The sequence below is a fragment of the Carcharhinus amblyrhynchos genome, chromosome 10 (assembly GCF_965287045.1).
Source record: "Carcharhinus amblyrhynchos chromosome 10, sCarAmb.v2.hapA, whole genome shotgun sequence".
NCBI classification, from domain to species: domain Eukaryota; kingdom Metazoa; phylum Chordata; class Chondrichthyes; order Carcharhiniformes; family Carcharhinidae; genus Carcharhinus; species Carcharhinus amblyrhynchos.
The window spans coordinates 57,487,644-57,511,937 of record NC_137333.1 but is presented as its reverse complement, the minus strand read 5'-3'; the positions used below and the strand labels follow the sequence as shown (position 1 = coordinate 57,511,937).

Genomic DNA, 24,294 nt, shown 5'->3' with positions numbered 1-24,294 from the left:
TAGACAGAGATAAGCAATTCCACAATCAACAGATCAAATCTGACCTTGACAGTTCTTCCATGTCCAATCCTGAATGGTGGTGAATAATTAAACAACTCACTGGAGGAGGCTCCAAAAATATCCCTATCCTTAATGTGTCCATCACAGTGCAAAAGACAAGGCTGAAGCATTTTCAATAATCTTCAGCCAGAAGGGCGAGTGGATGATCCATTTTGGCTTTCTCTGGATGTCTCCAACATCATATGTGCTAGGTTATCCATGTGGTCGAAAAATGGTCACAGTATATGATACAAAATGCAGAAAAATATACCCAAAGTCACCATATTTTAAACATTAAGATCATAAGAAATGGAGGACTGTGATGTTTCAATTGCACTGTAACAAAGCAAAAGACATGAAACCACACCTAAGGTCAAAATGCATTGGGGCACAATAATAAGATATTAATATTGCGATGCACATCTGGATAGAAACACACACGCGCTAACATTGTCCAATCCATTAACACATACTGGACCAGTGAAGATTAAACACTTCCTTAAAACCCAAGTAAAATGAAAATAATACTATTAGCAGCCAAGAATGTGTTAGATGGACACTTCAACAGATTCAGTTAGATAGAGGCATTTGCTCTTTTCCATACCTGATTCTTGTGCTGCCGATTACATTGGATGGAATGTGGATGGTGTTTGGCTCATTGGTCTACAGCTACGATCCTCACTTAGAATAGTAGTGTTAGAGTGCGAGAAGTCCCGAGTTCAAATCCTGGATGATCTCGATCCATTTATGGATGGCACAGTGGTTAGTACTGCTGCCTCCGAATGCCAGGGACTGAAGTACAATTCCCGGCTTGTCTGTGCAGAGTTTGCATGTTCTCCCTGTGTCTGTGTGGATTTCCTCCAGGTGCTCCAGTTTTAGCTGGTTAGGTGCATTGGCCATGCTAAATTCTCCCTCAACGTACCTGAACAGGCGCCAGGGGATTTTCACAGCAACTTCATTGCAATGCTAATATAAGTGACACCAATAAATAAACTTTAAAAAAAATCTAAATTGGTTAAGTGAGAGTTGGGACCTTTCATTCTGCACCATCCAATCCCATTGTGATTAAAACCAAAAAACTGAGTCAAATAATACATGAATAAAGAAAAGAAATATGGATTTTTAAATCTTTTAATAAAAAGTCAAACTTAAAAAAATTAAAATAAACTGTAAACAATGATCAGAGAGAAGCAGAATCAAGAACAACAGACACACCATTTGAAAAAAAATTCAAACCAAAACATTTTCAGGCTCGCAATTTCTGACTGAAATCAAGTAAAAGAAATTCAAAACACAAAATAACCTTTTTTATTTCCACTGAAGACTACACAGGGACACTGCTGTAGTTCTAGAAGTTATCTACATTTGCATTTATTTACAGCCTTGCTTATTTACACAATCGGAATACAGTGTTAGAAACAGAAGGTTTGAGATTTCTCTCAAATTCAAATCAGAACCGTAGGAAAGTTCTCGCGCGAGTTGTTACTTGCAGCGCTGATTATAAAATGCAGATGTAGTCCTTTGCTGCATTGAAATACATCTCATAAGGAGTCTGAAAGAATCAACAAAAGAGGTCTCTGAAAATCCTTTGCATTTTTAAGTGGACACTGGGAGATCACATTTCATTAATCGTAATGTGCCTTGCACTCCTGGTTCTGACCTTGAAACTGACCGTAAACCAATAGCTCACAGTTCTCATATTGTTAAAAAATAGCAAAAATTCACCGTGATCACACTACTGCAAAATACCTTCTGCTCAATGCAAAACGTGTGAAGACAAAACGAAAAGAAAAAACTCAGCACGTTGCAGGAATTACAGTGCAACGGTTTTAAAAATAATTGTAACAACACAGCCTGAAAAATGGCCACATAAGCAGCTGTCTTTGGCAAAGTGGTTGGCACATGGTCCTTTACTGTTACCTCTTGCCCATTTCACTCTGTCTCATGAAATGGATATTATTTACACTGTCTGACAATTCGGGATATTGCTCAACAGTTTTTATAAAATAGCCGTCATAGCCTTGCACCCTGCCATTGATCAGAAGCTGCTGTTTCTCTCCCTCTGTCCATGAGCGAATGCCTTCTTCTCCATCTTGCAACCTTTGCTGCTCCCGAGTCCAGGCCTGCGCTACAGCTCGCTGCCTGGCCAACTCCAAGACATGAGTCTTCTCTTCATCCATGGTTGTCCCATATCGTGTATTTAAACATAGCAAACCGTATTGAAGTTTAATATCAGTGTATCTTCTAGTCCTTCCATTCAGAACAGTATTAATTTGAGACACAGTAACGTTAACTCCATTTTCCAAGGTTCGCCTTCCACCACTAAGGCCCAAAATGGTGAGATCTCTTTCTGCTGACCCCAGTTTAACGAAATAATGTGTGTCCACACCGTCAATGGTGAAGTGGAAATTTTCCAGATAGTAGGCATTATTTAACACTGCAGCTACTCTCCTGCCATCCTCAGTGGCAACACTAATGATATCAGTGCTCACTCTGCCATCTCTCACGGCAAATTTCACCCCTTTGCCCAGGATTGAACCACCTGTCGCAAACTTCTTCAGCTGTGCTTTTGGCTGACACCCAGCTCCACTTCCTCCATAAATCCGGCCAAAGTGCTCGACTGTAACAAAGGCTTTGAGTTGCTTCTGTACAACACACTGTACTCCTAAAACAGACTGGTGAAAAGAGAAAACATTATTAGCAAAACAAAATCCTCAATCACCACATTGAAACACAATTTCCTTTTGTGAATCATCAATTACTGAGCAGTTTCAAAAATATTGCCGACTGTTTCATGACAAAATCCTGTGATGAAACTCTTTACCAGAATTGATCATCACACGTTTTGCAAATTGTGCAATTCAATTTCAGAACCATTTGAAATTTAAAAAATAAATGGAAGCTTTCTAAAATATCTTCAACAAAACTTTCTACTATTATACACTTCTGAGTATAATCGCTTGGCCAATTGCTATGGTAATTAGATATCTCAGGCTCTCTTTATAATTTGCTTGGAGGTCCTCTTTGGCTTTGAAACTGGGACTCTAGTGTATATCTTCAGACCTGAGTCTTTTAATAAGACTTCATGTCATGAAACTGAGTACATGGTTACAGGGATTAGAACAAGATGAGAGTTTTCAGCAAATAATTTATTCATCATTATCTAGGAGGTTTATTGCTTTAATATTGAACAAGTGTTGAGTGTCTTGGCCCACTCATGAAATAGAAAATAATACTTCATGAGGAGAAACAATTTAAAATGTCTGTCAAGGTTTGGCTTTGAGCTTATATTTCTGTGGTTGGGGAAATTAAATGCTCAATAATAGCATTACTGGACACTGAGTAATAGGACATGCATGAAACAGCTCTAGATCCAAATAAAAGCTGACACCCGAGCTTCTTTAACAGCAGTGCATAAAATTCTGCATTTTACTTCGGAACATTTGGGGGAAATTTACCAACTATGAGAACTGAAAATGAATCCTACTGCCAGGAACCATTAGTATATTCTAACATCACCTAACAGAGATATATGAATACTGGCTTCCTCCAAGGTTTTGGGAAGTCTCCTATGAAGGTCATCTACATGCATCAATGTGCAAGCAATGGCACATGAACTTCCCTTAATTGTCTTCTAATATATATTTTAAATATACCTCAACATGTCGTTAAGTTCAACTGTGATGTTAAAATACAAAGTACAAACGACCTAATGATAAATAAGAGATAGACTTGAATCTGCAAAGCACAGGAATGTTAATTTCCCTGCACTTTGCTTTTTTTTCAGCATGTAAATACATCATTTATTGTCCACTCCTAGATCTGGTACGAAGGTGGTCACGGCTATTCTCCTTGACCTACTGCAATCCATTAGGATATTTCAGTTCTATGGCAAGGACAAAGCTTGATTGGAGAGATTCCAACTGAAAAAAAGTCAAGGACTTTGGAGAGAAAAGGGAGGTTGGAGACGAGCCAATATTGTTTGCAAGGCTTGAACAGTTTTAAACTCTTCAGGGACAAATCCTGAGGAGATGATACTCTTTGCAATGCCCAATAGCCTGGGCTGAAGAAGGGAAATCTTCTCTTATGTTCATAAATTGTCCCATTTATTGAATTCAGTTTCACAATTTACAATGGTAGAATTTGAATGTAGAGGGCTGAATTTTCCGGCAAGTGTCAAGACCCTAACATTAGGTCCTGATCCCGGTGGTTTCCAAATCCCACCCAGTTGCATAATCTTCCTGGAGGCAACCAATTGACAGGTTGCTTCTGGGAGTCCCATGCAAATCAGTTTGGTAAGTGGACTGTGCAGATGGGAGGCCAAGGAGGCAATTCTCCTAAAAAAAAATTCTAAGTGTTGAATTTGCTAAAAACTGGAGTAAACCCACTTTTTTTAAAGCAGGATTTTCAAAATAATCTGCTACACTTTTTGCACTGCAGAGTGCCTCAAGAGATATTCCCACAAAAAAATCAGGGGGCAGGGCTTATTCCTGCTGGAGAGGCCAGCAGTATAGTGCCGAGATCAGCGCATATGCAGTAGCCCCGCACTACCGGCCTCCAGATCGCTGGCCAGCTTGATCTCTGGCCAGCACAACAACGCCTATATCGCTGCCTCACTGACCTCCCCATGATCTGATTGCTGGACGTGTCCAGCCCAGCCTTGACCACTCCTTCCAGGCCGATTCAAACTCCCACCACCAGTCCTGATTTCCTGATTCCATCCCACCACCCCCCCATCTCACCAACAGCCCAGACACCTCCCGTGCCAATGGCCAGCCCCAACTGGTGGCTTCCCTCCCTCTGTCACTAATCTCTCTGCAAAGTGGCAGATAGAACCCTTTCCCGAACTGATCTCCCCCCAGAGGCCCCGGCCGATTGGCACTGTCCGATGTCCACTGGGCAGTATCATGGTGCACCCTGGGCATTGTCACTTTGACCCTTGGGTAGTGCCAGGGGTCAGGCTGGCACTGCCAAGCTGGCAATGCCCAGGGGCACCCCCTTACCCCTGACCCTCTAGCAGGCTTTGATGGACCCCCTTCACTCCAGCGGGGTCAAGCTCCACAAGTGGGGAGCTATTGTAAACCATGCAGGAGTGAAACACACCTGGCAAGGGTGGCTGCAGGAAAGGATGTCCTGAAGCATGATGCATTGGGGAGACCATGCAGACACTACAATAACGGATGAATGAACATCGTTTGACAATCACCAGGCAAGACTGTTCCCTCCCTGTTGGCGAACACTTCAGCGGTCACGGGCATTCGGTCTCTGATCTTCGGGTAAGTATTCTCCAAGGCGGCCTTCACGACACACGACAGCGAAGAGTCACTGAGCAGAGACTGATAGCCAAGTTCCACACACGAGGACGGGATCTTGGGTTCATGTCGCACTATCTGTAACCCCCATGACTTGCCTGGGTTTGTAAAATCTCACTTACTGTGCTGTCTGGAGACAATACACATCTCTTTAACCTGGGCTTAATGCTATCTCCATTCACATTGTCTGCATCTTTCAAACTTGAATAGAAGGTTAGCTGCAAAGACTAGCATTCTAATCAGTATTCTGTAAACTGTGTGTGTCTTTATATGTCTTTCTCTGATCAGAAGCTCCCACACACCTGATGAAGGAACACTGTTTCCGAAAGCTTGTGGGATTACTATCAAATAAACTGGTTGGTCTCTAACCTGATGCTGTGAGACTTCTTACTTTCTTTCGTCTTGTCCCAGGCTTGAAATAGGCTTTAATCGGTACTGGGGCTGAAATCATTGATGTTATATTCCTAGCTAATTGTCCTTCGAAAATTCCACTTCCTAGATGATAATTTCTTCTGACTTACAAGTTGTTCCATATAAGCCTCTTACTTGACTTCATCCCAACCTTACCTTTGTGCCTTTCCTAGAATTGCCACCTGGCCAGGCAGGAATGTGAAGGGTAAGATGAATAAGGGACTGATGATGATGAAACAATGTCACAATCTCACACTCGCCGTGACCAGTTGAATTACTGCCACTGTATATACTGTAGACAGTAGCATTTAGGCGAAAACCAAAAGAGAAAATGCTGGAAAATCTCAGCAGGTCTGGCAGTATCTGTAAGGATGAGAAAAGTCCAGATGACCCTTTGTCAAAACTAAATGGCTCCTCACATAGTGACCACAATGTTCACACATAGCTACAGCACTGGAGTACAGGTCTCTGGATATATCTGGCAGAATCTACTGGAATACATTCTCCATGGAGTCTGCCACAGTCACCATGGAAACCTCCATGCACATACAGGTCAGCATTACTTCACCAGCCAGCAGACGGACGGACTCCTCCATCTCACGGTCCACTCTGGCCTCTCCATCTGCAGGCTGGATAGATTGCAGTCAGGCTATGAGGCATCACTTTGTCACATTGTTACTGATGCCCATGTACCATTTAGAGAGGCGAGTGCGAACAGTTTCGAGTTCACTAACTCTGGCAATGTGGATTAAGTCAGTCATCCACTTCTTGCACTGCAGAGCAGTCCTCTGGTATACACCTTGGGCACTGACTGCCCTGGAGACTTGCTCCTTGCCTTCTTGGGCATCCTCCTCCTTCCATCTTGCGCACTGAAGACATCCCTCTTGGCCTCCACTTTGTCAAGCATGATACTCAGTCACTGAATTTGGGTGCTGGAGCTCCCTATTCTCTTCAGGCCATCTCCTCCCTCACTGTTATGTATGTTGACGTCCAGGTACACTTTAAATGTGACAGCAGAATATGATGACAGGGAGCACATCATCCAGCCTGCTACGCTGGGTGAAACAATGAGGAAACTCCGGACTGCATAATTACTGAGGCCGACATCGCATGACTTGGCGCGAATTCCCAGCAGCCTCTGTGGCAGGAAAGATTCCCCTTTCCTGCCCTTACTACTGGAAGGGAAAACTCCACCTAATGACTTGAAGAACATGACCAAAGATACAACTTCCTTCTTTGTCTAATGAGCTTAATAGCAAAAGAAACTGCAACAGCAATACAGCCTATCATCACATTATTCATCATAATTCCTGCATTATTTCAATAAAGCGTCAAACAGTTAAAATTACTGTACATATGTCCATCACGACCAGTAACTTAGTTTGGTGGCTTTAAATGACATGAGGTAATTTACAGTTAGGCAAACGGGACAAGGAACAATAGATAAAAGATTTAGGAGAGCTGGGTGACTGCAGTCAGGCATGAAGATGGCAGAAATATAACAAGTGTCGGGGTAAAGGGAGAAAGTTCAGAGTAGAGACAAAGCAGCTGAATTGAGTTAAATTCAATCAAACCCATTCACTTCAGTTTGGAAATTGTGATCTGAAATGGAGCTGATATTGGCACATTTCCTCAGGCCTGTATAAATAGAAAGTCTATATTACATTACACTTAGTTTGATGTTTTTCTAAGGAGTCCCTCAAATGTTTTCAGTTAATATTGGTAACCTTAGTCCTATGGTTAAACAACAAGCGGACTTGATAGTACAACCCATTAGTAAGGAAGAATATGAGAATGTCACTCACATTTGAGTCCCTGAGATGTTGAAATCTGATCCTTATGAGTACCATGTGGTATTTTATTTGTACAATTTTCACTTAAATGCTTTCAAACAGATTTTTTTAACTGAAGAAAATAAATGGATCTTATATTCACGCACTATTGTGCAGGATAAACATTACTGTTTCTGGTGGTGAATATGCAATTTAAGAAGACATATTTTATTTAAAGTTATTGGCTCTGATTGCAGCTTGTGGAAAAATTACTTTTGACAAGCTTTTGCCATTTTCTTTAAGAATAATGATGGAGATATTTGACTCATTGTCCAAATAGAGCGACATTTGGAATAGTGACCCCTCCATGCACTGGCTTGTTAAAGCCTTTGGCCCAAATTGAATTTAGCTGTGGGCCCCATGAGGGAGCTGTGGGCACTGTATTGGCGTTCTGCTGCAGTTCACTGGTTTTGGAGAGTAGGAAATTGACAAACTGTGGCTGGTCGCGCATGTTCGAGGCAAGGAGGGCGAGGCTCCTGGAAGGCCTATAATGGGCCAGAGAGCCCAGGTTTATCTAGGGGACAAGAGAGCACGCATCCTCCCCTCCTCACCCCACCCCCTCACCCAACTTGCATACAGTCTTTTAGCACATATCACAAGATACGCTACTCCAACAACCCATTGAATTTCACTGACTGTACAGCACAGAAGAAACCCAATGGGCTCAACTGGCCTATGCCTATGTTTCTGCTCCAACCAACCCTCCTCTCAGTCCATCAACATGTCCTTCTTTCTTTCCCTATACGTGTGTCCTTGCTGTCACCATAACCACATCATGGGCAGGAATTATCAGATAGCAGGTTTCCCAACCTTCTACCCGCAGAATCAGCAGGGTCTGCATCGTGTTGACACTGGCTACCCTACATCGATTTAATACCCCAGGGGGTGTTTATTAGCTCAATGTGGAACTTCAGCTCCTCACCTGGAAGGAAGTCTGCCTAAGAGAGTTGCCAACTCTGTAGTGCAGCGGCCAGGACTGGAATATTAAGCAATCATCAGATTGAAAGTCCTGGGTCAAGATTTTTCAGCCCCACACAGTGTGTTTTACAGTGGTGGAGGCAGGATCTTCTGGTCCCTCTGAGGTCTACAGCATTTTGTATGGCTCTTGACCCACTGCCAGGGAACCCACCATGGGGAGGTGGGGTGGGGGGCAGGTAATCTTCGGTGGGACCGGAAGATCCGGCTAGTGGAAAGGATCAGATAATCCCTCCCCTAAAGCCCAGCGGCAGCCAAATATGGTGGTCTCATTGTGGGGTGGGGGAGATGAGGCCTTAGGTGGTGAGGACAGAGGGGTAGGGGTCTTGCTGCAGAGGCCAAGGTGAAGGAAACAACTGTAGGGAGGCAGTGGAGTGAGGGTCCCTAATGTGGGAAAGAGAGACTGTTGAGGAAGGTGATGCCCTTTTCCTTTCCAAGGTCTGAACACAATGACTTGCTGAACTTCCCTCAGTCCTGAACTCCTCCCACCAACCTCAAAATTGAAGCAGGGTGAGAAACACCCTTAAATGGTCATTAATTGCCCACCTCAATCAGGGCAATGGTGAAAGAGCCTTTCCTTGATAAAATTGCAGTCAGTTCAGGTTGGACAGAAGGGAGATGGGAAGGCCAACCAGATGAGATGGTGGGACAGGCCTCTGAAACTCACTGGTATGCCGGAATGTGGGACAGGCCCTCGGCACTCTCTTGTGTGCAGCAGTGTGGGACAGGTGTCTCAGATGCTCCGCTGTGCAGGAGTGTGGGGCAAACCTTTGGGACTCTCCAGTGTTCAGCAGTGTTGGACAGGCTACCTGACCACTTTTTCTCAGATTTCAGAGTATGAAAATAGTCTAAAAATGCCCCTACGTACCCCAACTATTCTGCATGCCTGTTGCAGGCACAGTCCCCATCCCTGTGGCAAAGTTAAAGGCAATGGAAACACAGTCTCCTCCCCCTTTCCCCCAGCCTTTGTATCCAGGGCATTCTGGGCCAATTGCTCCCTTTGTTTTATTATGGAGTTCCCCTAATGCAACTTCAGATTGGAAGATGAGAACAGCTGTAATGTTATTGTTTGTAAAAAAAAAAGGCAAGGTTTTCATGCTGTCCATGTTCAGTGAACAAGTTAGTAATTTGAAATACCACTGATAATATTTGGAGAGTTATGAAGCTGGAAGTACACAGAAGCTGTGATGCCCAATAAGTGGTTTCCCATTAAGCAAATAATCCAACGCTGAATTCTCAATTGTTGTTAAATTGCTTAAGTGAGGAATATTGGATTTTAAATGATGTTGGAGAGCTTCCTGAAAAAGCCTGAATAATCATGGCATTATATCAGATTAACTGCTCCCAGGTGACTTTGCCATTATATTATAAAATATCAATGAATCGGCCTCTAATTAACTGGGCCGTGATTTTAGCAGCAGGAAGAGCCAGTATCACTTCCAGTAGCTTGAGGTGAGCGATTACCCAATGTAAGCTCAGCACTACGCGGTGGCTTTACACTTTAAAAGAAAACTACCAGGGTATCTGAACAGAACCAAAGCTTGAATGACACAATAAATATTACTCAATTATGGATGAAAGGCAGTGGAGTAGATTTTCAACTTCACCACCGAGGCAGTGACCTGGCAGGGTAGATTGCACAGATTTTATGGAACCCACTTGATTTTCTTTACCATGAGATTAAATATAGTAAAAATCTGGTAGCTTCTGTAAAGTGCAAGTGATCAGTCTCGATTGAATATTGCTTAGGTACAAAAGTGGGTTTTATTTGATGGCTTGGCGGCAAATTATTGAGAAACTAGATCATTATTTTGATCATTTGTAGATATGACTGCTGTACCTGCAATGTTAAATTGCTGATGATCTGGTTCGCCTAATTTGGTGATTAAAAGAAGACAATACAGTGAAATTGGCTGAGTTTTGTGCAGACAAATACAGCAGCCCTTTTATCTCAGCTAAATACCACCAACAACAATGAGGAGAATGACTCCTTGTGTCGGTATTGGTTGAAGGACACATATTGATCAAGACACCAGCAAAACATCCTGTTCTTCATCAAACTGCATGGTATGTTTAAAAAGTAAAGTTATCATAGACACAAATGACCATTGGCTCCCCTCTGAGGGACAGAGCTGATTGGTGGTGATTTAACCTGAGGGTCACCACACCTCAGGCGACGGGCAAAGTTCAGAAGACAGGACCTTCATGAATAACCTCAGCCGGTTGCTCTGACCACAAACTAGCCGTCCAGCCTACTGAGCTAACTGACCCATCAGCTGAAGCACTGGAGCTGCCAGATAGGCCTTCAGCTCACTGTCAATTACACTTTCATCAATATAGTATTCCTCCAGAGAACAGGGGAAAAAAAAAATCACTGGAAAGATTCCATCTCATGGATCAGTCTGAAGATCTAAAATATTGATCAACTGACTTCTGGCCCACAGATGCTGTCTGACTTGATATATGTCCAGCTTATTTTTTATTTGATTGTCAAGAGCTTCAGGACAAAATTGGGAAAATTAAAACAGTAGATAGTTGAGTGCAACGAAAGTTGAGGAAGCACATGTGGCTCTGGGTGCATGATCTGGGTCACCCACTTTAAGGGGAGGACTAGACAGTCTTACCTCAGCATTCAGAACCGGCAGCAGAGTGAAAGATGATGAACGGATGCGAGTTACCAGCTGTTTACACCACATTCCTGCTGCAGAGAAGTCAGAGAATTTGGCGCCCAGCCAAATCTCTGTTCACTGCAGTGGAATGGGAAAATCGTGCTGGCACGAGCGGCTATAACATTCTGACCAATTAATTCTTATCCCTCCGCTACAGAAACATGCTGTGCCTTACCATTTCTTAGAAATGTGAATATTACCCAGATGGATGACAATTGGCAGAATTATAGCCCATCCTTCCCTAGGCTTCAATCCTTCCGATTTAGGCCTTTGATTCCAGTGAAGATAGGATTAGCCTCTGGAGTCTGAATACAACTCCAAACATACTTTTTTTGCTACTGGTAACCTTGCACAGTCTCATGGGCCAAGTGGCCTCCTTCTGTGCTGTAATGACTATTTTACTGCAAGTGTGAAGAAACACATTCTACTGATATGGCCAATTCCAACAAACCTGCAGATAAAAGCAACTTGGAACATAAAAATTGTGAGACAGGAAAAGACTAATATCCACTTAGTTCATCTTCCATCTTCCTAGCAGTTGAATATTCCAACAATAATGCTCATTCAATCCAGTTTTGGAATCGTGCACAGAAAAGCTGCTATGCATGTCTACATAAGGGTAATGAATCATCAGATGTGAATCATTTTGTCATATTTTTGAGGGAAATGATAAGAAGGTAGATGTTTAATGGCTGCACAAACTTTAGTTCACCCCAAGTGATGATATTAAAATAAATTTCTATAAATACTACAGTGATAATCATATACATTTTGAATAGGATGAAAAAATTACTAAAAAAAATTATAAGCCCAGTGATTTGTTCTGGGGAATGAGTCATGACTGGAAAGATCCTGCCAGTAACTACAGAACAGCTGAGTAAGTGTTATATAAAGCAGTCAAGATTGGAGAGCATGACAGTGATGGGATTATTAGCTAACAACAAAAAAAAATAGCTAGTGTGCTTGAACTGCAGGGCACAAGTTAGTTGTTCTGCTAAACTACAGAATAAATTCTATATTGAGTGACACATGAAGTGTTTTGTGAATTTTTAAACATATAAAACATGCTTAAGTGCAAACTGATCACAGAATCATTCCAGCACAGAAGGAGGCTATTTGGCCCACCATGCCTACCCTAGTGCTCCAAATGAGCATCGTAACATAGTGCCACTCTCTGTACCCCTGCACATTGTTACCATTCAAATAACCATCTAATGCCCTCCTGAATGCGTTGACTGAACCTGTCTCCACCATACTTCCAGGCAGTACATTTTAAACCCGAATGACTCGCTGTGTGAAAAAGCTTTTGTTCACATTGCATTTGCTTCTTTTGCAAATCACTTTAAACTGTGGCCTTTCATTCTTAAGCAGGAACAGTTTCTCCCATCTACTCTTTCCAGCCCCCTCATGATGTTGAGCATCTCTTCAAATCTCCTCTTAGCATTTTTCTCTCCAAGGAGTACAGTCCCAAGCTCTCCAATCTACCCTCCTAGTGAAGACTCTCATCCCTGGAATTACTCTTATAAAATCTTCTACACTCTCTCCAATACATTCACATTCGTTCTGTAGTATATTGCCAGAACTGTACACATATTCCAAGTGAAGTCTAACCAGTGTCTTGTATAAGTTCAGTATAACCTCCTTGCTCTTGGACTTTATGTCCCTATTAATAAAGTCTAGAATACTATCTGCTTTAACTGCTCTCTCCATCTGTCCTGCCACTTTCAATGATCTATACACATATACACTCAGGTCCCTCTGCTCCTACACTCCTTTAAGAATTCTACCTTTATTTTATATTGTCTCTCTATATTCTTCCTCCAAAAATGCATCAACTCATTTTTTTTTCTGCATTGAACTTCATCTGCAACTTCTGTGCCCACTCCACCAACTTGTCTATGTCCTTTTGAAGCTCTACACTGTCCTTCACAGTTTACAAATACTTTAAAGATTTGTATCATCCACAAACTTTGAAATTTTCCCCTGCACACCAAGATCTAGCTTTCATTAATATGTATCAGAAAAAGCAGGAGTTCCAATACCATGCTCTGGGGAACACCCTAGCACACCTTCCTCTAGTCTTAAAAATTTCCACTGACTTTGTTTCCTATTATTCAACCATTCTTTTATCGCCACTGCCCCTTTTATTCTACGAGCTGTAACTTTTCTCACAGGTCTGTTGTGTAGTAATGTATTGAATACCTTCTGAAAGTCTATGTACACCACATCAACAGCATTACCCTTATCATTCCTGTTAAATCCTCCTTAAAAAACTCCAGCAAGTCACTGAAACATGATTTCCCCATGCTGGTTCTTCCTCACCAACCCATATTTTTCCACGTGACTACTGATTCTATCCCAAATAATTGTTGCTAGATGGCCCACCATTGATGTTAAACTGATTTGTCTGTAATTGCTGGGACAAAACCTTTTTTGAATGAAGGCATAACACTTGCAATTTTGCAGTCCTCTGATTTCAGGAAAGATAAAAAGATTATGGCCAGTGCTCCTGCAAGTTCCATTCTCAATTCCTTCAATATCCTTGGATGCATTTCATCCGTTCCCGGTGCCTTGTCAATTTTAAGTACCGACAGTCTATTCAACATTTCCTCCTAATCAATTTTGAACCCTTTTAGGGGCAGAGTTTTCTTGTCTATCACCATGTCCTGGACAGATGGATGGAAAGTATTAATTTAATACTTCAGCCTTGCCCCTGTCTCCCATGTGAAACTTCCCTTTTAAAGAACAAAGAACAGTACAGCACAGGAAACAGGCCCTTCGGCCCTCCAAATTAAGGATTTTTGGTCCCTTTTTGGCCTTTTAATACCTTTTACTCATATGTCTATAAAAGACTTTGGGATTCCCTTTTATGTTGGCTGCCAGTCTTTTCTCATAACCCCTCTTCATTTCTCTGATGTGTTTTTTCACCTCCCTGCTGAACCTTCTGCATTTCTCCTGGTTCTCAACTGTATCTTCTACCTGACACCTGTCATAAATACATTTTTTCTTCTGTATCTCAATTTTTACCTCTTTTTTCATTCAGGGAGCTATGGATTAATTTGCCCTACCTTTCTCTTTTAAGGGAATATACCTTGACTGAGCCTGGACTATTTATTTTTTGAAGGTAGCCCATTGTTCAGCTGAAGTTTTTACTGCCAGCTTTTCATTCCAGTCTAACCAATTTAGCTCTGATCTTGCCCCACTGAAGTCTCCTCCAGTTAATTTTATTCATTTTGATTGCCTATTATCCTTTTCTACCATCATCCTAAACCTTACGATATAAAGATCACTATCTCCTAAATGTTTCCCACTGACACTTTGCCTACTTGACCCAACTGATTTCCAAGAATCAATTCAATAATGCATCTTTTCTTGTTGTACCAGGCACATACTGCTTTAGAGAATTGTCCTGAATGTAATCTAGGAACTTCTGCCCCTCTCCATTCTTTACATTGTCCCAGTCTACATTTTGGAAATTAAAGTCCCCCATTATAATTATAATGTTTGCATCTCTCTGTAATTTCCCTGCAGATTTATTCTTCTACATCCTACTTACTAGTTGGTGGTCTTATGTACCTTTTTTTCCCTTAGCTTCAGCGAAATAGATTCTGTCCTTGAAACCTCTGGGACATCCTCATTCTCCAACACTGCACTCCTTTAATCAAAACTCCTCCTCCTTTTCTATCTTTTCTGAATACCTTATAGCCAGGAATATTTAACACCCAATCCTGCCCTTCCTGTGCCAGGTTATCGCCACAAAATCATATTTCCACAATTCAATTTATACCTGTAAATCCCTACTCTTATTTACAATACTCTGTGCAATCACATTCATCCACAGTAGCCCTGATTTAGACATTATTACTTTCTGCCTTATTCCAACTTCATTTATTAACTTAGTGATCTTTAAAATATCTACTGTCTGACTCTCCCAGTGTTTTGCGCACTCTGGCATTGCTCTCTGTTATTTCCTCTTGGTTCCCACAGCTTGCTGAATTAGTTTAAAGCTCTCCCAAAGGCACCAGCAAAACACCCCACAAGGAACTGTATTTGATGTATTCCATTAAATAGTCTCTATATAAATGTTCAAAAATTCCCTAATGTAATTTGATGGTTGCTTCTTAAAGAGAAAGTTAAATTCAGCTTCATTTTGTGGAAGTGTAGGTTGCAGAATTTGTCACATAATATTATCTGTGAACTGAACTCCCATTGATTGAAACACCATTCTCGATTGGATCCTCCATTTTATCCTATTGGATTGCACAAGTTACAGCACATGAGGTCACTTGGCCCCATCTTGCTCGTGTTAATGCTGGTTCTTCAATTGAAGCAACCTATTTTAATTCAACTTACCTGCCTTTTCATCAGAAATTTTTATGTTGCTTATTTCTTTTTCTCCACATTTTATATCAGGTGAGTTGATGCTAATGCAATTTGCCCATCATACATGTTGGATGGCATTATATAACATTATATACTTCTGAACAAGACTACAGCAAGCCACTAATGGTAACTCCACACCACTCGGGAGGGATTAAGTAGACAATTTAATTGGAATTTAACAAAAATGCCATTTATTTACCAAACATGTTTGTGATTGTAATGCAAGCTGTATCCTGACATCAATTAGAGGGGATTAAGTTATACAGGAATTGCACCTTAATGAGATGGGAATTAATGAGTAATCACTCTCTCTGTCTGAAATTCAAGGAGCACTTTACGTGTGGGAAGTGGCAAGTTTCTAGTTGACCGTAATGAAAATGATTTAAATAATTGCACAGTTTAAACGTGGGTGTTTTAAGTGACGGGAACTGTTCTTAATTAAGTTCCTTTTTAAGTTGTCACTGTTGCCTCGACAGCCGATTGTGATGCTAATGACCCTTGGTGTGAATAAAAACCTTCTATCTTTCTCTGTTTCTGTATGTATAATTTTGAGTCAATGCCCCTTGTTACAAGAGCACTGTTGGAGTTATTTTCTGCTCAATTCTTTTCTGCTGAAATTCTGCACTTGAAAATGTAAATTCAAATCAATTTCCACTGGCTGCTGTCTAAAACAATCAATCTGACCAATATGAAGGATTCTTCATTATAAAAGCACGTCATGCAGTACATGAGATCTTTCTAGAAGGTTGAGCAGTTTCATTTTGTCCACTGATCACAGCTAAATTTGGTGAAGGAACTATGTGATTAGCTGAGTCTTAAGGTATTAATAGGAATCTGGAGGTTTATAAATGTCATGAAATGCAACTATTTTCCCACACTCTCATGTTTCCATAATCTTCTAAAGGAGAGAGCGATTGTGAGAGTTATTACCTTGCTGTTGTCCCACTCCTGAGTTTTCATCTGAGTGTTGAGAAGCTCATAGGAAGGTTCCATTAAAGACGTTTCTGGTTTGGGATATCCTGGGATCACATTGTGCAGCTGGAATCCAAATGTCAGCAGCCAACTGTTCACATCTGTGACATACAAAAGAGTGAAACTATATTCAACCTCTTTCGGTTGTTTTACATTCAAGCAGTTGGGAACTGTCAACTTTTCCTGCAAAATTACAAAGAGCTGGATAATCATGAGTAACTTTCATCAGAAGTGTAAAAGAAAAGCAGTGAAATTACTATTATCATTTTGTATGTGTCAAATTAAATGACATATAATACAACTGTTTCCAATGTGATGTGGGTAGTATTTTGCAGTTGCAATTTTCGAAGCAAGTGGCATTTCTCATTGGCACTACATATACAAGGAGATGTCCCAACCAGCTTTACATTAAGGGAGAAACAATGAAACATGGGAGGAAAGCAAAAATGGAAAACAAACTTAGGACAGGGGACAAAAGGCACTGTTGAAGAGGTGTTTTTTGGAAACTGAAAAGACATGGAGCTCTGTGAGAGACAAGATGAACAGCTGAGCAGCCACCTATGATTCAATGAAAAGCGTGGAGGGCAAGGGCATGCTTGGTGTTAAAAGTGCAGAGAGTGCATGAAAGGCTATCAAGTTGAAGGAAGAAACAATTTTAAAGCAAGGTGAGAGAAATTGTTTCAAGTTGTTTTGTTTTCAATTTTTACTCCACCCTTAGTTACAAAGCCAATGCTCAGAATTGGCCAGACAAACCCAAATCCATTCCTTGCTTGCTCCAAAAACCAAATTCAAAATCCAGTTGAATCCAATTCAAAGTTCCCACAAGAGAAACAAACAAGATCTAAGCTGACAAGTTAATGCATTGCACCCCAGCTTGGGTTTGATCTAAAGCTTGATCTTAGCCAAAATGTTGAGAAGTGAATTTGACCACAGAAATCTCTCTCGCTTCCCAGTGACTTCTTTGAATTGATGAGACATTAGGCTGTGGGATTTAAATAAGTGGTATGGTCACTGAAATGGTAATTTACAAACCTGAGGTAATGCTCTGAGGTTCCAGGCTCAAATCCCACCATGATAGATGGCCAAATTTGAATTTGAAACTGAAAATATTCCAGGCCTCATTTAATGGGTGAATTTCTAATTCCACACTACTATTCACTTGAAGAAATTGTCCCAGAGTTAAAATCAGGTCATATAAATATTAAAACATAGCAGATAACCACAGGAATTAATTTCACATAAATTTCCACTAAATTCATCTAGTTGCCTCGCAAGTTTTGTTTTGAACTATTAATTTTAATGCTTTGCCAATGAAATATTATTTTGAGGTAAAGATCAGGATGACGGTAAAAGCTCACTGTTTTCAATGGAAACATTGTATTGGTAATTATATAAGTGGTTTCATAAATATTACACATCATGATAAGAATTTTTGAATGCACATGATATTCATTGCTTTTGTACATTTACTTTAATTTGCTCTTGAATTAATGCAGAATAAATCACATGCAGTATTTATTCTAATGCCATGGCTATGTTATTGGTGCTAAAGTTCCCAGCCATTGTGTTAAAAAAGATCTGTTCCTATGCAATTTGAGTAATTACAGGGAAACAATTTTTTGCAGTTATCAGTTTTCATGCACTAATTTCAATAAGAATGTCATGAATGTCTAAAGCCTTCAAAGATTGAACATCATTCGCTTGAACATGGTATTGTCATTACTTCCAAGGTGACATTTTCCCTTTTTTGCAGAGTGCTGGCTGAGATGGGCAAACTGGTTTGCAGCTCACAGGCTGCACATCTTGCTTTTCTTGCCATCTTGTGCAGCACTCTTGTAAAAACAATCTGCAGACGTGGCTCACACCATCATACTGGCAAGGACAGGGCCAGAAAAAGCCAGCAATGCCGTGAATCACAAGGACATCCCAACCGCCAATATAAAACACAGAACAACCCGCCCCCATGTACTTGGAGACTCCCTCACATGGACAAAGGGAACCACACTCACGCCCCACGAAAAGGGGAACACCCCTATGGAGAACCCACCCCACTCATGGATTATGGAAATCCCCCGCGATGGAGCTCTCCTGAGGACTCCTCTTGGTACTGAATGCCAGGGGCTGTGTCAGGATGCCAGTGCCAGAATGCCAGGGAGCATGTTTCATCTCCCCCAATCCATGGCAGATTCCCTGGTTCCCACTTTTGAAAACCTGTAGTAAAGTTGTTGATGTGACGGGGAGATCCCTATGTTGGGGGGGGGGGGGGGGGGGGTCGGTCATATGACAGGGAAGCCATTTAATGACATTATAATTTATTTAAAACAGTTTCCAGACCTTTCTGGGTGGGAACCTCATTATACCATGGTGGGCCAATGGGGGGAAAGTTTGGAGGAGTAGGAGGTTGCGGGAGGGGGGGTGGTTTTTGGTGGTGGCGGTAGGGAGAATCTGAAAATGAGATCTCACCGGCGAGAATCATGTTTTCTGACTCTTGTGGGATTTTGCCCAAATCGCAGCCAACATGTTGTTGCACTTCACATTTTCTGCTGTACCTTTAAACATAACATTTCTTTCTTGCTGGAATCTACCTTGACGTGACAAAACTATATTGAAAATTTGGAATTAAGTTTGATTCCCTCATGGAAAGGACAGGTGCAAATTGGCTTCCCAGTTCTCAGTCACAACAGAATATGTTGTAAAACCTGCACATTTTAGAAAATATTATAAATGGTAAATAAGACTGCAACGACCTCTTTTCAATCCGGAGTTTCATTTCATGCCAACTATTGATCACAGAACACTGGTCAGCTTGCTTTACAATGAATTAATTACAGGGTATGGATTAGACTTGCTCCAGTGTGCAGAGAGGTAATGGAAATGTCTGGTTCATCCATCAGCGCTTTAAGGATTAAAAATGTGCTAGCTATCTACATGAAACAGAACATGCAATCACTGAAATATAACACAAAGAAAAGAAGCAATCTTTCTTACCCGTCATATAACACTTGATATCCTGCATGTTGCTGACTGGGTTGTTGTTTTTAAACATGTACAAATTAAATGGTACAAGACTGTCACTGAGGCGATTCCAGACATCATGATCAGGGGCTGTCCATCTTCCAGAAAGCACATCATAATCTCGTCTTCCAAAGTGCACCAGTTTTGTGAGGGGATCATACAAGCCACCATGATAGCCTACAATGAGTTGAAAGGCTGGATTTGTGTCCATATAAATCTCTCCGTAGGCAGTGTAAGTGATTTGCTTAATCATCAAACCAGTTCCACTGAATACAGCTAATGGGGTTCCTGTATTATCACAGGCAACATAGAACTCGTCACCGCTGCTAATTTCCATAGCAAAAAGATGTCCCTGAAGATCATAATAAAGGGATGCTATTTCAGAACTCGTATGATTGTACATGTGTGTGACTCTTGCAGGGTTACTTAGATCTGCATAAAAGAATTGTAAATACATCCCATAGCTGGTTCTGCTTGAAACCCGCCTTCCAACCCCATCATATCGATAGTGCACTTTCCAACCATTTGTTTTGCTGTATGCTTTGCTAAGAAGTCCTGCTGAATTGTACTCAAAGATAATATTTCCTCTTTGTCGTAAGAAACCATCCTCATCTACTTTGTACTGTACCTCTCCAAGACGAGTAATCCTATCCCTCAGGTCATACCTCAGTGGAGTCAGTCGAGCACTATTGCCAGGGCTTAGCAAGTGGAGATTTCCATTTAGATCATAGCTGTAGCGCCATAGAGGTTTGTCATTCAAGGATACAGTCTGCAATTGCCCATCTGCATCATATTCATAAGCATACCTGGAGGTATTGGCATAGGGACCAACTTTCAGTTCCCGTCTAACCACCCTACCCATGTTGTCATATTGCACTGTCATCCAATACATAAGTGATCTGAAAATTTCATACTGGACTTCTTTCACTCGCCCATAAGCATCAAAATGTTTAGTGTGAGTCATGACTGCAGTCGTGATGATCTGATTAATATCATAATAAATCACACCAAATTTTCCAAACTGTTCAATTTTCCCAGAAACGTCGTCATATCGATACAGATCAATAGGTAAAGGGGTTTCATTGATAACAGCTTGCATACTGGTAACCCGGAAACTGTTGTCATAGTTATAATCAAAGCGAGCATTGACCATTCCTTCCTCACTGAACCGAAAGATTTGTCTGTCAATAAGAGGGCCGATTTGCCTGAAACGTATAGTGCAAGTGAAACCTTCATTCTGTAAATTGACAGTTTTAAGCATTCCAGCTGTTTCGTCATAGGTATAGCCAATCCTAGTGGTATCATAAAGAATTTCGGAGAGCTTGGACAGCTTGCCATACTTATAAAGCACACGGCGTCCCGTTCCTAGGTACGAAATCTGCAACAGCCGATTGTCCTCAGTGAAGTCTTGAATCACAGAAGCATTACCCTCAGGGGGTTTGTAGATGTTCCTGTAATAGCCCACAGAACGAATGGTTTCCAGGTTTTGCTGAGCCACATTTGGCATCGTCACAGAAGATAGCCGATCATTTTTGTCAAATTCAAAGATATACTGTCTTTGACTATGTAGAAGGAGCACCGAGGACTGTGAGAAATAGGAGAAATAGCATCTTATAGCTACTGATTGTACATAGTATAATTAACTATTTCATCTATTTGCATGAACTTGTATCAATCATCCTGGACAAGTTAATTAATTTAAAAAAATGTTTACAAAGAACAATACAGCACAGGAACAGGCCACTTGGCTCACCAAACTTGCACCAGTACGTGGTCCCTATTTCTCTGTTCATCTCCTGTTCATGTGTCTATCAAGACATGCCTTGAAGGTTGCTAATCTGCCTACTTCCACCACCTTCACTGGCAGTGCGTTCCAGACACCCATCTCCTTTGTGTGAAAAACTTTTCTGCATGTCTCCCCTAAACTTACCACCTCTTGCTTTAAACTTGTGCCCTTTTCTAGTTGACCCTTCCACCCTGGGGAGAAACCTCTAACTATCCACCCTATCTATGTCTCTCATAATTCTTTCGACTTCTATCAGGTTGCTTCTCAGCCTCTGTCTTTCCAGTGAAGGCAACCTCTCCTCATACTTAAAACCCTACAGACCAGGCAACATTCTGGTAAACCTTTTTTGCACCCTCTCCAAAGCATCCATGTCCTTCTAGTTGTGTTGTGACCAGAACTACATGCAATATTCAAAATGCAGCCTAATTAAAGTTTTATACAGCCGTAACATAACTTGCCAACTTTTCTACTCGATGCCCCTTTCTACAGCAAGAACGCTGTATTCCTTCTTGACCACCTTATCCACCTGTGTTGCCACTTTCAGGGATCCATGGATACCCAGATCCCTCTGTATGTCAATGCTCCTAAGGATTCTGCTATTTACTGTACAATTTCATGGCATCTTCAGTCTGGAGCTAAAGCTAAACAGATGTTTAGAGTGTAGCTCATAAAAAAACTAATTAAATCTTTATAATTCATGACAACATTGTTAATAGAGCACATGAGCTAGATCTGAACTAAATTGATGCACCACATGCAATAGATTCATTAAGCAAGGTGTGACAAAACAATGTTGTTTCAGATGAAATGTATACCTTTTGAAAGGTGTCATAAATGGTTTACCAGATCACAGAATAATTTTCTTTACAATTTATGACATATAAAAGGAAACAAATGTCTTTAACTATATTAAATCTTCACTTAAAAAATAAAGTCAATTCAAAACAAGAATAATTAGATGCTCAGCCGATGCACACAGAAAACATTCCTTCCCACCTCCTACATATTGCGAGACACCAAGGTGTCTTGTTATATTTGGAATCTGCCACATTTCACCATTCTAATAAGCAGCTCAATTTTTGCATTTCTCATCAGAAATTTCTACAGTGGTTGTGACTGAAGTGGATTCATATTATTTAAGAAAGATATCCAGAAACTTACAAAATGGTTCCAAAGCAACACAAACTGGCTTCTGGCAGGGGGCACATTCTTCCTGCCATTTCATACTGCAAATGTAATTTGGTAGACTTAGGCAAGAAATAAGACAACGTTATGTAAAACCAATATTGCCAGGGAGAATATTATATTGCAAATATGATCATGCGAAATCAGCTCTACTGATTTGGGCACTGCATCTGAATGTCAAATAATCAGCTTCTGAAACAGATCCCCTTTCCATAATTCACATTTGATTTCAAGAAGAGAGAAAATGGTTAAGGACATACTGACAGCCTTATTGAAAAGGGGATAGTGACATTGATGCACTGGAGGATCTTACTGCAAACTGTGCCATGTGGCATCATCTATCAAACTGAGTCAGTCAGAAACTGACCCCATCAATTCTGCTGCAGAGAAGTGACAAAAGCAGCAAGGGATACCACGGAAACCTGGCTTGGAACCGCCTTTCCTCTGGGGATCTCCTGTCCTTTCTGCCCAAAGACCATACAACACACAAATCACAAAACCTGGCAGCAGAAATTATCGTTTGGAGGAATCGATGATGATGATGATGCCAGCAACAATGATGCACATCATATCTTATCATAGGACATATAAATGTCCAGTACACAATTTACAAGTTTTTGAACTCTAAATAAATGGGTTCATCTCCTATGTAAACTAACTAGCAACTAACTTAATATTCTCAAAATGTACATCATGTATGAAGAAGATGAACTCTGAGACATGCATACGTGGCAGTACCTTTTCAAGGTATGTGTAGCTCCATGACTTTCCATCTGCAAAGGTTCTCGATATAATCCTGCCAGCCTGATCATAGTCAATTCTTTCTGACATGGTACCTCTTTGAACACCTGCCACCTGACCAGTTGAAGAATATGTCACATTCACTCCATTTAATCTGCTGCTCGGGGACCACAGAGTAGGTCGGCCAACCTGATCATACAGGATTCGAAGGGTGAACTTCCGATGATCATCATATATCTTTTCTGTTCTAGTCACACGATCAAAATCCAAAGAGAGCAGATTTCGGCTATGGACCTGAAAAATATGAAAACCAAGCTCTTCAATTACCCTCTTGTATGTATTAGAAAGTAAGCAAAGTTTGAAAAGATCTCGTTAGCTATGGAATCTGTCAACAAATTCGGTGCAGGTCTATGAACCTCTTTTTTTGCCTGAAGATATTTTTATTTTTACTCTTATTTCTTCATATACATTTTTTCCTGCCTAGCCATTTAAAAAAAATCAACAATTTTCTATTTTAGTCATGCTCCACTGAATACATCAAGCACAATATTTCTGCTCTAAAACCTGGTGTGCATTCATTCATGGAAAGCAATGGAACAAAACAAATAGTAGAGCCTGGTTGTGTTGGATCTTGGCTGATTTCGCTCATGTTTGGAGGAAGCTCCCATCTGCAAAAGCTCTGTGATTTATTAAGAAAGAATTTGCATTTATGTAATCCCCAATATTTCCTTTGGGTGTCCCAGTGGGTTTCACACCCCAAAGAATTATTTTGGAAGTGTAAACAGTAGGTAAACATGGCAGCCAATTTGCACTCAAAAATAAGGTGAGTGGCTAGTTATTATGTTTTGTTGACACAGTGAAAGAGGAATGTTGGCAGGATGACCTGCCTCTTTACCTCCTCCTTCCTCACTGTTCAAGAGCCCAGGCAGGAGGCCATATTGCAGGCTAGTTTCCCCAAGGTCTTTCCGGATCAG

The 24,294-nt window shown here is 41.0% G+C and overlaps 1 protein-coding gene across 5 annotated transcripts in view; it reads right to left on the bottom strand.

The window, feature by feature from the left end:
- Positions 1-1,324: 1,324 nt before the first annotated feature.
- The window catches only part of tenm4 (teneurin transmembrane protein 4), a 582,746-nt gene continuing 559,776 nt past the window's right edge, over positions 1,325-24,294 (bottom strand). For all 5 annotated transcript variants that reach the window (XM_080197086.1, XM_080197087.1, XM_080197090.1 and 2 more), the window contains 4 exons: positions 23,318-23,614; positions 19,582-21,193; positions 16,552-16,694; positions 1,325-2,714 (listed from right to left, as the gene is read on the bottom strand). In XM_080197086.1, coding sequence (XP_080053212.1) covers positions 1,956-2,714; positions 16,552-16,694; positions 19,582-21,193; positions 23,318-23,614 — 2,811 coding nt within the window. In that variant the 3' untranslated portion in view covers positions 1,325-1,955. The remainder of the gene's footprint in view (positions 2,715-16,551; positions 16,695-19,581; positions 21,194-23,317; positions 23,615-24,294) is intronic.